General features: G+C 35.6%; 1 protein-coding gene across 1 annotated transcript in view; it reads right to left on the bottom strand.

The window, feature by feature from the left end:
- LOC145680966 (heat shock 70 kDa protein 4L-like) overlaps positions 1 to 17538 on the bottom strand; it is a 284315-nt gene that overhangs the window by 144739 nt on the left and 122038 nt on the right. Inside the window, exons 5-6 of the mRNA XM_081752181.1 lie at positions 16219 to 16463; positions 3714 to 3790 (exon numbers count right to left, since the gene is read on the bottom strand). Coding sequence (XP_081608307.1) covers positions 3714 to 3790; positions 16219 to 16463 — 322 coding nt within the window. The remainder of the gene's footprint in view (positions 1 to 3713; positions 3791 to 16218; positions 16464 to 17538) is intronic.

Here is a 17538-nt window from a genome sequence, read left to right as displayed (position 1 = left end):
TGAATGTATTTCAAAGGTAAAAGTCTATCACAGGTCCGTGGTATCTACTTGCACCCTTGGATGGGTATAAAACTACCAAAAATAATAACATGAAAGTGGATTTTATAATTGATCTCAACTGTATTTTAACTTATTGTACATTAAGTGTATAGAATGTACAATTTATCAATATATATATATATATATATATATATATATATATATATATATATATATATATATATATATATATATATATATATATATGCGCGCATTGATTATAGATGTTTTGAGGTAAAAATTTTCTAAGTCCAACTTCGGGTATCTTCGGAAACAGTAAACCAAAAATGCCAAGTTTGAGCTCCAAGCCATCCCTCGCAATCGAGAAAAATTGTGCAGATGTATTTCTCTTCTTTTAAGTATAATAAGATATGCTGAAATTACAGCATTTTATTACATATAGAAAAACATAACTTTCATTAAAATATACAGGGTATACACAACTTTTTGGATCAAACTTATACAGGTAATAGAAGGGTCCAATGTAAGTATTTTGAGATGGGAAACCGAAGGTCGAAAACGGCTAGTTCAAGCACCACGCCATCCTGAAGCTGCAGCAATCTGTGGTGCACGTAGCACAACGCCTATCGAAATTTTGCCTCACTCGTTCAAATATTCCCGGTGTCCCTTGCACAATCAAGCAGGCAGCTAGAACTCTTGAAAGCAAGCCTTCCTCTCCTCAAAAGAAAAAGGCGAGAGGGCTGAGATCCGGGGAATCCAGATGCGTGCTCGATTGTGCAAGAGACACCGAGAATATTTGAGCAAGTGAGGCAAAATTTCAATAGGCATTGAGCTACGTGCATCGAGGTGGTCGTTACTTTGAGCAGTTACTGTGAGTGTTTGGTACAGTGCAGCAGTTGTTTGTTTGTATTAAACCTTACATGCTCAGATGTAGTGTTACGCACAATAAAGCAGGGTATATTGATAAGTAGAACTTGTTTCCATAGATTGCTGCAAATTCAAGATGGGCTGGCGCTTGAACTGGCTGTTTTCGACCTTCGGTTTCCTATCTCAAAATACTTATATTGGACCCCTCTATCACCTGTATAAATTTGACCCAAAAGGTTATGGACACCCTGTATAAGAGTATTTCGAAACTATGTATAGATGTGAGCATATGCTGGTTCTGTCATTTACGTTTCCATATGTAAAAGAACATTTCCAATGAAAGGAAAGACAGTGAACAATTATTAGATCTAGAGTAGAATAAAAAAGACAAAGGAGAAAAAAAAACAGCATTTGCAACGGATATGAACGTCAATATCTTGCAAATTCAGTGATATTTCTTCAGAAGAAGCTCAGCATGATAGCTCAGTAGTAAAGCACGGAAGAAGTAAAGTAGTAAAGTAAATCGGAAGATCGTAAGTACGATTTCCGTTTGGGTTAATTCTTTTGGTATGTAACGCTATATTCCTCAATATATTAATATTTATATAAAATAATTACATTGAAGTAAATCAGTTACATGTTCATACAATTATTTCAGGGCATAAGTAATTATTATGTTTAAAATATAAACAGTTTTGTACCCCCTCTCAAAAGATGCATTCTAGTTACAAAATATTTGTTACAGGACAAAAGAATTTTGTTTTATAAAATTTTGAACATTTCGTATTGACACTGAAAAAGCTTACAAAAATTTGGCATAAACAATAATTAAAGAGACAAAGAGAACGAAACTTTATTTAAACTCATGTATCATAAATTTTGTACGCAAATATCTTTGACATGAATATTGCACACAAAATATGAATATTGTACGTAAATAAACAAAATTTTTAAAATTTATGAGACACACTGTCGTTAATAAATCATTACATATGCATAATTATTGACAGAAATTGTTTAAATATATACCTATAAATGTATAATAGTAAATATTACAATTTAAGCACAAAGCAGAAAGCGCACTTCGATACCCACACACGTATCCTATATTTAAAGATCAAGAGTCCGATGAAATTAGTCTGGCTATCCACTGATTATTCGTCCAATACGTACGCTGATATTCAAGTTTCTGAGCAATTTTCGCAAACTTATATGCATTTCCCAAATAAACCTTGTTGTGGATTAAAATACAGTGTTCTGTTCAAATCTCCCTAATTTTAATTACGTACTGTAAACGAAGTACGATGAATTCTGAAATAGCTGTAACACGAAAGGCTGGAATTTTGTTTTCATGACTTGAAGATATTCACTTCTCACTTCGCAGCGCCACATAAATGTAAGTGGCAACTGTTCTACAACGCGCGCAAGAAGTGGTGTGGGATGCTAAAACAAATCTGAGTTCAACACAATGAAATTCACACGAGTGAACGAAGGGGGTTTACGACTCCAATGAATAACATCCCAGAGTCACGAACCGGAATCTGTGATGCAATCGCAACAGGAAGAGAAAACATGTTGAAGAGATAGCAAGAAGTTGAATATAGACTATATTGTTCGTACTAACCATGGGGCATATATGGAAGTGGATTAATGTATATCAGTGTGTAAAATAAAATTTATGAGTTTTCCTTGCATTCTCTGAAATTTCATCACCCTATCATTCACATTTTCTTCTCCACGATTAATTAAAATTAAGGAGACTGAACGGAACAGGAAACACTCAAGATCAACTACGAGAAACAGTATTCCAACAAAATCCTTTAGTTTGTGTCATGCCGAAAACTTCGATAAAATTGAAACTAGCGGAAACGAATATGGAAAAAGGTTGAAATTATGGGTGCATCGAAAATGAATTTACCACTAAATCGTTGATCCAGCTGCATTTTGTGAATGATTTACCAACAACGTCTTACTGCACAAGCGGGAGCAAAAAATAATGTGCACAGTTACAGAAGGTAAGTTCGTTGCTCATCGTTAATGGAACACAGATAAGTTTTTAAGTCTGAAGTTGTCAATTTAAAAAATACAACCACCCAACCACATTCGAAATTGTTAAAATTCCTATTTTAAGTGGTTTTAATATCTCATTCTTAGCAAATCAAAATTTCCTGACTTTTAGTAGAATTCCGTGAGTTTTCCGTCTTCTGAGATTCCCTGGCATTTTCCAACTTTCCAGGTTTCTCTCTACCCTGGTTAAGGACAGAGGAACAGAAGAAAAGAAATTGCTGGAGAAGCTTCGTACACACCCAGATGAAGCATAAGATGTTGCAATCAGAGATTAACTACAACTATGATTACGATAGTGACGCTGAATTCATCTGACGGCACAAGTGACTCTGCTGAATAAAACTATAAACAGGTTGGAATGAAAGAGTAAACGTAAAATAAAAAAAAAAAATAAAATGATCAAATTACATTTTTTCGCATAAACGAATTTTACTTTAATGTAAATTTTGAGAACTTAGGCTATATAAGACGCCCTACAGAATGAAAATTGCAAATGCAGATACTTTTATCAGTTACTAAACCCTGTTTCTTGCTCCAAAGCACAAACTGAACAGAAGAGTTACTTACAAAAAAAAAAAAAAAAAAAAAAAAAACTGTTAATACTCTGCAGTTAGACTCTAATAAGAGATCTTATATAGCCTCGCTGCTGAACGGGACGTTAAACTCTAGTAGTAAGAGGTTAATGCTATTACATCTCTTTTCTATTTAGTAGTTTTAACAATCAAGCAATATATAACAGCATTACCGTTCAGATATAGCAATTCTATATATATACATACCTGACGTTTCAAGGAATTTTCGAAAAACACTTTCAACATTTTCAATCACTAACGTACATAATTTTTCCATTTCCGATCTGAAAAACATGAAATGGAATTACTTGTACAAAGAAATTTCTGACTGCCAAACATGTTTGTTTATTTATTATTTATTACTATTCAGTATAAATTTCTGTATTTCAAAATAAGAGTTATGAATTCACTGACTGAATTATATTTTCTTTGCAACAGCGAAGCTATGAAGACTGGTATCCACTACGAAAGTGGAGTTTAACTCCTACTTGGGTTTGTATGCCAGGCCATGTACTCTTAAGAAACTGACAAGTAAAGGTTCTCTCCCAAGAATCGGGGATCCGGAAACTTCGCATATATTTAAATAGAAGAGGGTCACGAAGGAATACTGGTGAAATATGCCGGGCCAACAGCAAAGCATAAATCCAATATAGCCGCCCGAAGGTCATGCAAATCGACTTTTGCAAGCAACCCCTCATCCACTTCCCATGGGCAGATTGACTTAATGTTTTGCAGATTGATATATGTATGAACACTACACACCTATTGGTTTGAAATTTCGCGGACGTTGATGTATTGAACCCAATATGACCGATCAAAATGTCAATGTGTCAACGACTCGTGTCTGGAAAACGAATTGTATGATGGAAGTACAGTATCACTAGATGTGTACGAAAAGCATTAAACGGTTCAAAATATCGCCATCTGAGAACCAATATGGCCGAACAAAATCTTGAACCAAACAGCTCGTACTACAAAAACGAAATTTATTATAAAGGTTCGAACATAGGACCCTTGGATCGTAAACCACTATGTTACCTGTGTAGCTACCAGTGCCAGTGTTGGCAAGGGTGATTTTTGTTATATATGATATAGTTTACAAACTTTAAGACGAGTATTCTAGGACGTTTGTGGCTAGTGCTTTCTAGACCTTCCCAAATAAACAGTATATGTTTGCGTGTAACACTTCAAACATAACACAGGCACTGGCAGCATTTTTAAGTTACTGGCACTTCACCTGCAAAACCTGTTCCAGTGAATTGTAGGTGATTTTCATGCGAAATTGTGATCCATTTGTATTATTTTCCTCGCCTACTAATGATAATGGACCTTTACATCAAATTTCGTTTTTGTAGTATGAGCTGTTTGGTTCAGGATTTTGTTCGGCCATATTGGTTTTCAGATGGCGTTATTTTGAACCGTTTAATGCTTTTCGTACACGTCTAGTGATACTGTACTTCCATCGTACAATTCGTTTTCCAGACACGAGTCGTTGACACATTGACAATTTGATCGGCCGTATTTGGTTCAATACGTCAACGTCCGCGAAATTTCAAACCAATAGATGTGTAGTGTTCATACATATATCAATCTGCAAAACATTAAGTCAATCTGCTCATGGAAAGTGGATAAGAGGTTGCTTGCAAAAGTCGATTTGCATGACCTTCGGGCGGCCATATTGGATTTATCCTTTGCTGTTGGCCCGGCATATTTCACCAGTATTCCTTCGTGGCCCTCTTCTATCTAAATATATGCGAAGTTTCCGGATTCCCGATTCTTGGGAGAGAACCTTTACTTGTGAGAAACTTTGAGTCTAGCAAACATGCGCACCGAATGTGACACTACTCCTGTTCTTCATGAGATCCTTGATCGCAAGTACTAGCAAAAGTGAACTTTTTAAATATTACTCTTAATTACATTCTCTTGACACCCTTTAAACTGCCAATAAATAAAGATACAATGTAAGGAAAACGTAATTCTATAAATACTGGTTATCGTGACGTTCACTAGTTCTGAACAAAGAAAAAAACTACGGTTGTTACAGATACATTCCTTTTTAGATTTACATATTAGTGTAAATTTGTATACGTATACACATCTCTGTTAAGTTTAACGTAATAATAATTTTGAACATTCAAAATTATTCAGAACAATCTCTGTTATTTAAATATACAACAGTCAAAAAAATTTAGCTAATCAGAATGATCAGAATTCTATATTATTATTATTATTATTATTATTATTATTATTATTATTATTATTATTATTATTAAGAATATTGTTTTCCAAATTTGGAAATAAAAATCTGAATTTCAGGAATGGCAGTACCTTTAAGTCCAAATCAAACGCTTAATATAGTTATATGCATGCCAAATGAATGTATTTCTCCCTTCATGGATATTCCTATACAGAAAATCAAGTATTTGGAGTTCCTTTCTAGCCCCATTACAAATTCGCACATGTGTGAACATGAAAGAAGGCTTTCGAGTTATTCTGAAAAGGTGATTCTGCATAAAGTATTTCAATCCTTTCCTAGTGATCACATGTGAAAGCATTTGAAGAAGAGCAAATCACTACAGTTCTTTTAAAGTTAAATAAACATAAAATCTGACAAATCACTTACATTAATAACCGATGTTGTGTAATGTGTTTGCTTTGGTCAGATTTTACAATACATTATACGTAGCTCAAAAGCTAGAATGGGAAGTATTCATTTCAGTGCTTATATATTTATAAAAATAAAAAAGATGTCTGCTGTATCATACCTTGAATTGGATTTTATGTCCTTTCTATTAACCTTTCAAAAGGCCAAGCGGGGTACCTTAAGTCCCCCACCGGCTGATTTCCCATCCTTCATTCTAATCTAGGAGTAGAAAAATATTGATCTACGTATGTGTCGCTTTCTAGACAACTGGTATTTACAGGCTTTAAGGTTAGTTTTGGCTGCGCCATTTAATAACGAAATAATATCTTATATTAGTGGAGAACCTTCCATCCGCCGCATATGCTACAAAATCTTTCATTCGTAATATGAAAGCGGGGGATCCAAAGTCTCTCAAATATTTCAACTTAATTTTTAAACTTCTAGTAAAAATTATTTGCTTTCAAATGTTACAATTTATTTTTATAGAATAATAATGTAAGATGTTCTTAAATTTGTGCTGAAGCAAATATTGTTCTGCTTCTTTTAGAGTTGAAACCTTGGACCCGTAATGTTTCATATTTGTGTAAGTACTAGCTGAACTTGCGCTCTCTACACAGCGCATCATTCGTATATGAGCATAAATCTCCTTCTCATTCCTCACGACATATGTACATGTCCCTTTACAGACACAAATGAAAGACGTCTTGATTTATTTTTTTAAAAAAATCGGCAAGGGGTATCATAAAGGGGAGATTTATTCGATTATTTTTTCTCAATATCTCGCACCATTTGCAAGATTTGAGCCTACTTCCGGTTGGAGTTTCTAATTCATGTATGACCAGTGTTTTCTTTCTTCTTGCATACAGTATGTAATAAGCAAATACATTACATATACAATTAATTATAATGTCAGTTATATATGGTGTTCACTGGCCAAAACACTCAAAAAATAAAGATTTATCTTAGACTCGAGAAATGGTTTCCTTCCTTTTTCATTATTATTTGGTCATGAAACAAACGCCTGAGACATATACAACCCCACTATACAGCAATGTGGTGTTGGAATGTATAACGCATAGGGTATGATGCTTTTTTTTTAATTTCAACGCTTCCAGTGTACCCTAAAAAAATGTAATAAAGAAATAATGGCCATGTTTTTCTTAAATATTCAATTAGAACTGGACAATCTATGCAAAATTTCCAATCGATCAGTGAAAACGTCATCTTTCTAGAGTCTATAGTTTCCGAGATCTCATTGTCGAAGGGATTGACCACAAACATATAAACGTCCACAACATATATAGTTTAAAAGAACTCGGAAGATGGAAGCACAATTCACATGCATTGATTTTAGAGAAGGCTTCTTAACACACAAAGGCTTTGAACAATAATTTTATATCATAAACTTTATGAAAAAGATCTAGTTAACTAATTTAGACTACTTAAAGTACAAATACTTAAAATGTTTGTCTCTGTTAAACGTGAAATCACACATAAACGTAAATTAAAAACTTAAAAGCTAAAGTTATAGGTTGGAGCTCAGGCGCTCTTAATTGCTATTGTAGCATTTTAATAGATAGATAGTTGTAGCATGTAATGAGGTGCTTGGTGGTATCTCATTCTTTCAAGATAAGATGGAGATTGCACTATGTTATGCATAAAAATGGATACCGGGGCAACTAAGCGCTACCTTATCACGATAAAGATCTTGACCTTTTAGGCTATGATACTGATGATTCTAATTTTGTCCCTAGTGAGTGTGATAATGAACAGTGTTGAAGAGTCAATTTCTGAAGAAAGTGATACAATTTTTGGAAATGATTCTGACTATTTTGAACTAGAATTAGAATTATCAAATGATCATTTTGTTGTACCGTCGGGTAATAAATGGAATAAGGATCCTCAAAGACATAAAAACGACGTCTTCACAATACAGTACAACAAATTTCAGGTTTGACTGTATACAATAAAAATATTGATACAAAGGCCATTTGTTTCCATTTATTCATTTCTGGCAGCATTGTTGATATAATTTTCAAAGAATCGAACAAAGAGGCGTCGTTGGTGTATAACAGGTACAACAAAAATATAATATAAAACTAAAGAATGGAATCCTGCAAATCCAGTCGAAATTAGAGCTTAAGATCCCTTTGCTTTAAGCAATTGGATATGCAGTCACAAAACATCCGTAAATGATTTGTAGTCTTCAAGCAGAATTCAGAATTCCGTTCTTTCCTGTAGTTATGCCCAAATACCAATTTAAAAAAATAGCAAGATTAAGTCGTTTTGATGAAAAAGCATTTTGCGCTTAAAGAATAGAGAAAACAGGTGACAAAGCGCAGGTCATAAGAAAAATGTTTGACTTGTTTCAAGATGCATGTGTTAAGGCTTACAGTCCGAGCGAATACGTTACTGTTGAAAGATTGGCAGCATACAGATTCTTCCCTCAAATATAGTGTTACACTGCAATTCCACAAAAGGTGGCGTTGATGTTGCAGACAAAACAACACCCAAGTAGAAATGTTCACGATCAACACGAAGCTATCCCTTTCTTCTTTTCATGAAACTTCTAGACATTGCAGCTCTCGATTCATACATCACATCAGGTAACCAAAAAAGTTCGTGCTGTTTTTGAGAGGAGTTACTTTTGTCGCGTTAGTGTGATCAAATTTATTCTGATGACGTCATATGTTTACATTCCATTCAAACCTTATTCAGTAGAGACTTGTTCAGTGCATCGCACGTTTCGCTACCAGTTTTGTAGGAAGCGCAATCTTCGAAAGAACATGTCGTTGGAAAGGAAGATTTTGAGGCTTATTTTGCTTTACGACACATTAGGAAACAAAACTGCAGAAGCCTCTAGAAGAATATGCTCCAGGTTTGGAGAGACGTCAATGAGTGAACGGACTGCTAAAAAGTGGTTCAGCCGCTTTTCTTCCGGAGACGAGAGCCTTGAAGACAAGCTACGTATTGGTCCGCCTCGACAAAGTCCAGCCAGAACAAATGTGAGCAATCCTCATCAAACCTATCAGGAGCTTGCATACAGGTTTAGAGTATCTGACGAAACCATTCATCACATCTTTATAACCTTGGGATGACATGGAAGCTAAGCAAGTAGGTTCCTCATGTCCTGTTCACGACAAGCAAGTTCCAACGGTTGAACATCTAATTGTTGTTGCTGTCGCGTCATAATAAAGCCTCTTTCCTGGACTATCTTGGCATGTGACGAAAAATGGATCATGTATGATAACCGGAAGAAGAAATCACTGATCGACTTTGGTTCGATCTCATTGGCCACTAAATCAGGAATTCAACAAAGAAAGGTTTTGCTGTGTGGTTGGTGGACCAGTGCTGGCATTGTAACCGATCCACAGTTACATGAATTTTTACCCGAGTGTACAACATTTTAACCAGTACTTATTTGTTCGTAACATTTCTGTAAGAAACGCAGAAACTAAAACATGAAATCATTAATTTCCTTTTTTTCTTTTTCGCAACAAATAATGTGCTTTCTATACAACAGCTAGCCAGGTATTTCTCCAGCCATTTCGTCTCCAGCGAACTTGATAAAGATGGGTGGAAACACAAATGTTCTGTGATTTCCAAAGCGTAAACGGGTAAATCGCCAAAACTAATGATAACATATTCAAGATTGCCAATTTGTATTATTTTTCGAACTGTCCTTTTGTTGTATCGTTAACCTAAGACATTTATCAACTCAGCATTAGCGGTTCGTCAGGTTCGTCAGGTGAGGCCTCGCCTCACCTATACTTTTGAGTAAAAGTACATAGACTTTTTGCAGTAAATTTCAAATTAAGTCAGCATTTCTGTGTAATTTTTGAAATGAAACTTATTTCAAATTATTTAATGTATAACACTGAACAGACTTCTTAAAATTCATTTACTCAATTATAGAAAATGTTTGTAAAATATTACAGAATTTAATAGAAATTAAAGGCAAAAGCAAACGTTTCATATTTCAATTGTAAAAATTCCGATGCTGTATTGAGGCCTGTAACAGATTTGGCCTCTTCAGCAGCGAAGCACTGTTGACAACCATAACATTCCTCTTGCAGTCTGAAAGGGGAAAGGGGGGTAACCCAAGAGCAATAGTCTTGTGTTTAGAATTACTCCAATGTTCTGTGTCTGAAAGGGAGGCAAGTTGAAAATGTTCCTGCCCACACGCACTGCGCATGCTTGAACCAGAGAGTGACACTTGTCATCTCTTCGCTGTTCCCCAGATAAGGGCATGCAATGTAGCAAATTGAATAAATTTAAACGTAAGCGTTGATTATATGCTATTTCCTTCCTATTAATAAACTTTTAGAGCATTTTACTGAGGAAGTATAATACTTCCTTTGAAGGGAATTCTTAATATCTTGTTTCAAAATATACAGAAGTCTATACTTAATTTCTAGTAAACATGCTAAAAACGTTGACGGTAATAATAATAATAATAATAATAATAATAATAATAATAATAATAATAATAATAATAATAATAATAATAATAATAATAATAACAATACCTATAACAGTTATGACAATACTGTGAAACGCATCTCTAATAAGAGCGCAAAAATCGAGTGATAGCGGGTGTAAATCGTGATTTTCTGCATGTTTTATCTTGTTTTCAAGCGATAGTGCGCGTTGTAAGATATTTGTGTGTGTGGTACTTTTTGAGAGTTGTTTTCGAGCGATATTATGCGTTTGTAGAATATTTATGCGTGGGATATTTTTTGTGAGTTTGTGACAGTGTGTTAGAACGTTGGTCTTGTGGTGAATTAATGTATACATAGGACATTGATTCGTTTGATGTCATCCTTTCGTTGTTAAACAATTTTCTAGGCGAAGTGAAGTGGCTCAACGGGCTATTCTTAACAATAGACCCCTTACCATTGATTTATCATTGATTCAGGTGGATGCTAAGAAGGTTAGAGCTTTTAAGAAATCTTGGTACTATGCGGTAGTATTGCAGTTGGTATACACAGTGTTTCTTCCAGACATGTTTTTGGGAAAGACACTGCTCTCCGTAGCTCTGAGAGTGTCTCTCCGTAGGAGACCAGAATAATACGTTTGTAATATAATAATAAATAGTACCAGAAGTGCCCTTCCGAACACTAAGTATGCTTCCCCGGAACATTTTTTCTGAAACAAACACTGGCGTATACATGTTGCTATACATGTTTTATCTATTTTCCGTATAGAATGTAGCTTTTTGGAGGGGGTAAGGGAGGGAGCCAGAGTGATTCAACATTGAAGAAAGAAACAAATAACCCGATTGTCGTTATATCAAAAGTAATGTTATTTTTGTAACAAAATATAGATTAATGAATCACTTTGTCTTCTACAGATATAACATTATTAATGACGTCAATAACACCTGTACAATGCGGCAAACCTCGACCTTCATGCCCCTCCCAAGTGATTGGTTTCGTAAATTACTAGGAGCCCGAAAGTCGGGGCAAAATTCTGCAAGGAGAGGAAGAGCCAGTTTCACTGCCACTGAACACTATGACCCGGTTTTCTGTGCCTCACCTATTTATTTAGCCACGAACCGCCTCTGCAACTCAGTACATTTTCCATCGAAGTTAGTTGGAAATATGGAGACTATGAATCGTGAGAAATGATTGTTAGAATTTTTCTCAAGAAGGCTACTATCAACACCGGGATTTTCCAGTTTAACGATAACGCCCAAATACCAACGATGAGAAGTTCGTATTTCTCAAGGAACAACAGTGTGTGTTCGTGTCTTCATCGACTCAGAAGCTTGGTTAGGCCGTTCTTTATTTGAAAATAGCTTAATAAGGTTTAGCGTTTGTTATTTTGTATTGGTTCTATAGTAATATGCGCTGAAACGGCGATTAATATTTTGCGATGAGCGAGAAGTTAAATCGTTCATTACATTGTTCGCCAGCTACATCTGCATGAAATGAAATCGCTATCACCGACTCAATTCTAAGCCGCCTGGAGGATAAGAAGAACAAGCAGCCGTGAGGAATGGAATTTTTGGATAGTCACTAATCCCCCTACGCCAGCGACCCCCCTAATTATACTCTCCTTGTGAAGTGATTCAAAATGTGAGAATAACCGCGAAAGGGCATATTAATAGTGATAAAATATTAAGTATTTTATAATCATCCATTAATTTTAATATCGCATTCGTTGCGTACAAGGGTTCGTATTATGTTTTCACATATAATGTTCCGGATATATACACAATAAATATTCAGTATCCAGGTAACATTTGTATTTCTTCTGTACTGTTGTTATTTCATGCACGTCCTATATCGTTGCACACGAACAAAAATTCTTTATCTGTGTCGTTGCATGAACTACATTTTCCGATTTGGAGAGAAAAGAATCTTAGCCTCTCCATATTTAAGATTCACATCTGCAAGACTAGAAACATGTGTTGTCTCGTATATTTGAATATGCTGCCTTTTAAATTTTCTGTGCGACGTGTTAAGGCTTTCCGCTAAGGTAATTTTCCTCTCCTCCCCCATCCACATCTTTTAAAATTTATTGTATAATTTAGGACAACGAAAAATGTTAAAAATGTAGAAAGTGAGCCAGTAGCATCTGGAAAATGCTATTAAATAAAATAATAACAGTTTCTAAACCTTTTCTCGTACACCAGCAGTTTACGACCCAATTGTTGGGCACCAAAATTTATACTTCATACAAAAACTCTTACAAACAATTATTAGTTCATATAATAGCGTATTGCAGATTCTATCTGGCTTACTTTTTACATTTTTGATATTCTTAATTTCCTCTAAGTTACTCACTGTGGGAATGAGCTTGGCAAACAACCTAGTATACATCCAACATTTAATGCAGTAAATTTTACGTGAGTTGAAGACCTGAATCCTTCAATTATGTACACTTTATCCATATGTTCTTGCTTAGCTGTGTCCCGACACTTCATGGTTCTTTGCTTTGTACCAGCACACAGCTTGCATATGATGAAACCTGTCGTTCAAAAGTGGGATTTAAAATATTGTAGTGTGTCCGATGTTCTCCCACTGGGAATCGAACCCGGAACCTCGTGCACCTAGCCACTACATCAGCGAAGAGGGGAAGAAATTTCATGAAGCGAACCACGGAAAACACCAAGGTTATCTCAATCTTCAAACTCATAAGAAAAATAAATAGAAAATTAAAATGTATTCAAAATTATCCTGGATATTACCTGAAATTATTCATGTTATTCCTAAATTACTGGGAAGGGGGAATTCTGAGTCTTCTTATGTCTGAGTAGCGCAACTATAAGTTTTGTAAACTTGTTACAACACCAATCGCTATAGTGAAGAAGACGGTAAAAGAACCGAAAAGCTGTTTCTTGACATGGATTCAGTATGAAATAGGTAGGTTTCATCTCAATTGAAACTGAAAATGCCCAATTTCAGTTTCAATAATGATCTCCATACAGCATAAACGGAAAAAAAAAAAAAGAAAAAAGAAAGAAATGGCTTTTCGACATGGATTCAACATCCAAAGGATAAGTTTCATCTCGACTTTTATCCCTCGATCCTAACCAGAAAAATTAACGATTTCAGGTTTCAACACAGATTTCTATAGCGATAAAATTGTATTGAATAGCGAAAAGTAGTTTTTTTTATGAGTTCTGTACCATATGGATAGGTTCAATTTCTGATTTTATTCTTTACTGCAATTCTCAGTTGTAAAATTTACTACTACTTGCACTTAAATTTTAATTTCCATAAACCAAAAAACGGTAAGACATAGCAATATACAAGGGTGAATCAAAAAGTAAGGTGAATTGTTGATTTACAGAAAAGCGTACAGAGATACGTCGATGAAGCTTTACTATTTTGAAGTACGGTATCACACTATTATTCGAAGAAGGAACCGTAGTTGTCTAAACATTTATTCCAACGTGGCACCAAATCATCCATGCCCTGTTCAAAGAAATATGGTTCCAGATTTCCTAACCAGATACGTGTAGCCTGTTGTGCCTCTGTCGGTGTCTGGAAACGCTGCCCACGGAGATGCTTCAGGGGGCATGGTAATCCGACGGGGCTAAATCAGGGCTATACGGAGGGTGATCGAGAATTTCCCACTTGAACCCGCGGAGGTGTGTACGGGTCCGTTCGGCTGTATGTGGACGTGCGTTATCATGCAGTAACAACACGCCCTCTCGGAGTGCCCCCCCCCCCCCCGCAGTTTCTGCCGTATGACTGCTTTCAGCCTGTCCTGGGTTTGGCAGTAGGTGTCTGCATTAATGGTCGTACCCTTTTCCAGAAATTCAAAATGAATAACACCGAGACGGTCCCAAAAGACAGTAGCCATTGTTTTCTGGGCAGATGCTATTGTCTTGCATTTCTTGGCCTGTGGTGACGATGGATGTTTCCATGTCATGCTCTGACGTTTGGATTCAGGTGTCCATAGAGGTATCGGAGTTTCATCGCCCGTTATGATGCGATGAAGGAATGAATTTCCTTCGTCGGCATAACGTGTGAGGTGGCTCAGGGAAATGCCCATTCGCTGGTTTTTGTGTTCGTTACTCAGAAGCTTGGTACCCAGCGCGCACACACTTTTGTGAAGCCCAGTTGGTCATAGACGATACCGCTTACGGAACCATAAGAGATATTCAATTCATTGGCAATGTCCTGCAACCGCACTCTTCTGTCTTCACGAATCATGGCATCGACGACAGCCACATTCGTGTCGGTGATGGCCCGTTGATGGTCTGCCACTTCTGCCATTATTTGTGACAGTACTCCTACCACTTGCAAATGCGTTACACCACACGTACACTTGTTTCAGCGACATAACACTATCTCCGTAGACCTGCACCAATTCTCGATGAATATCACATGGTTTTGTTCCCTTGGCCCAGAAAAAACGAATGACACCGCGCACTTCCTCCTTGGTGTAATGTTCCAGTCGTTGCGCCATCTTTGAGTTGCTCTCAGCACCAGACGGGTGGAAATAGAATGTTGTACAAGCCGTCATACTTCTATTACCAGATTACCGGTAACATGGAAAAGAATTAATTAGCTACACACAATACTATGGATTTGACAGGCAATTTCACCTTACTTTTTGATTTATCCTTGTATGTGGGATTCGACTCAGTGTCCCAAGAATGTTTTCTCTTCATTCTGATTCTTCTACTGAAACCGCAAGCAGTAAAAACTAAAGCGAGGAAAAACTTGGCGTGTGCTCTAAGCGAATGAAACAAATGCTGTGACGCGACATTGCCATGTAGTAAATGAATGTGGCTAAGCTGACGCCTAAAAGCGCGAGCAGGTGTGCAGGAAGCAGATAGATCAATTAGTTAAAGAAAGCTCGAAGCGCCACCTTCAAACGCAATCAAGTTTGTCTCACGTTTTAGTGTAAGTTCCAGTTTGAATATTGGTTCCTATATAGTAATAACTGTAAGAAAAGGCGACAAACTGTTTTTGATATTGAGTCAGTGTCAGAAGAATAGGTTCTATTCCTGACCTTGTCACTCTATTGCCACCGGAAATTATAGATCTACTGCTTCCGGTTTCAGTATTGAATTTGCATTGTTTGGACGCCTAACGTAGTTTTACACTGTGAAACGACATTCACTTTTCCCATTTAAAATTTCATTCCTAATACTTGTTTTCCTTTTGAGATGCATGTTGGAAAGTAGTCGAATTTCCATTTTTTGAAACTAAATTCAAGCTAATATTTCAGTCATTAAAAAGACGACAATTTAAGACAAATTTGTCACATTACAGTACACCAAAACACGCTTTAAACATCAGAACATGCACACAATTTCTAACATCCTGTGGTAGTCATCTTTAGAGCGAGAAATAAAAAACAATTAAAAGTAAGTAACAATACAGGTTTCCTAAACTAGGAATCATGAAAGAAAAATTTTAAAAATATATTTAATAGTCTCTACTGAAAGGAAGGCATGTCAAGCTGATCTATTATTTTCAAAAAATAAATCAAAATAATTTATTTTTCTTCAATACTCTTTTACTGTAAACACAATTACTAATTTTATTTTTCTGCATTTTAAAATGAATGTGGTTTTATGCATACACAATGTTATTTTCTTACCTTCTCATTTCCCCATGAATGTCGAAGTCGCCCATAAAACATTCAATATTGAAAAGGATTTTGTTAGAATTTGCTGACATTTGCTTTTTCAACTTCTCTACTTCTACAAGCAGTCTCTGATAAGGACGGCGATCCACTTCCTGGTGCAGCCCATTCTTTTCAAGAAATTTGTGCATGAAATGTTCAGCCAAGATACGATCAATATTACGCCCACCAAGAAACGGGTGAGAAATACTGTTCAGTACCTATAAGTAATTGTAGCAAGTAATATAAAATAATTACAGCAAGTATATTTATTATAAATACTACTGATGTGTAGAACATTCAAAGGCGCAACAATTACACTACAAAATATCAACTCATATAACATAAATCAAAATCTTAAAACTAAGTCTTAATATGTATAATGTTAATTCTTTTAATTAATCCTATGTTCCGCCAAGGAACCCGTTATGAATTAATGCTGTGTTCTTTCTAAAGTGACTAAGTAAGTTAAAAGCAATAGACCAATTAGTGATTTGTCCCACAGGAGCCTACTTTTCCGAGAACCACATTCACATTTGTATCCCTTTCCTTGTGTTTCTACGTAGGGATAACGTATGTATAAACTTAATGACAAATAGCGGGTTCAAACTGTTATAAGAAACGTTAGAAACTGCTATCTTGTCATGAGAGAAAAAATTGTATATTGTTGCCTTTATTTTCACAACTTTCATTTTCCTAATCTCCTCCTCCACAATAAATTTTATAAAAATCATTCATTTGAACTTTTTTTTTTTTTTTTTTACTTTACACACACGCGCACACCTATACATACACATGTAGCAGGCTTCATTCGTTACAAAATGAATAGTAAAATTTTCCGATAGTTAATTTTTAACTGATACATCGTTAAAATTTGTTAACAATTAAAAAATTAATCGTCATTTCTTTTTCTCGAAAACTATGTGAATTGAATATTTTCTAAGTTATTTTGCGACTTATTTCAAAAATGTTATAGAGGTTTCACATCACTAATTTGCCTTATACAACAGACCTTCTTCCCAAAGTAAATACTGTGATGTTAAGTTATTTTGAAATCATGGTATATATAACCCCTCTCCGACACTTCGGAACGAGAATGACAAAGGTTTTTGATGTTTTTATTACTAATTTCCTCTCGTAGTTAGAGGTACAAAATGTGATTCAATTGGTATTTAGGGTAGTTTGAGATTTTCTCCCTTCCATTTTTATTTCCTTCTCTGCAATGTAGTGTCTGTTGACAATCTCATCGGTTATCTCTGGTAACATCACCGGGTGATAAAGTGTGAATATCGTTAT

Source organism: Thermobia domestica, chromosome 3, assembly GCF_964235325.1.
Source record: "Thermobia domestica chromosome 3, izTheDome1.hap1.1, whole genome shotgun sequence".
Classification (NCBI taxonomy): domain Eukaryota; kingdom Metazoa; phylum Arthropoda; class Insecta; order Zygentoma; family Lepismatidae; genus Thermobia; species Thermobia domestica.
Note: the sequence above shows the minus strand (reverse complement) of the source record. Positions and strands in the feature narration are given on the sequence as shown.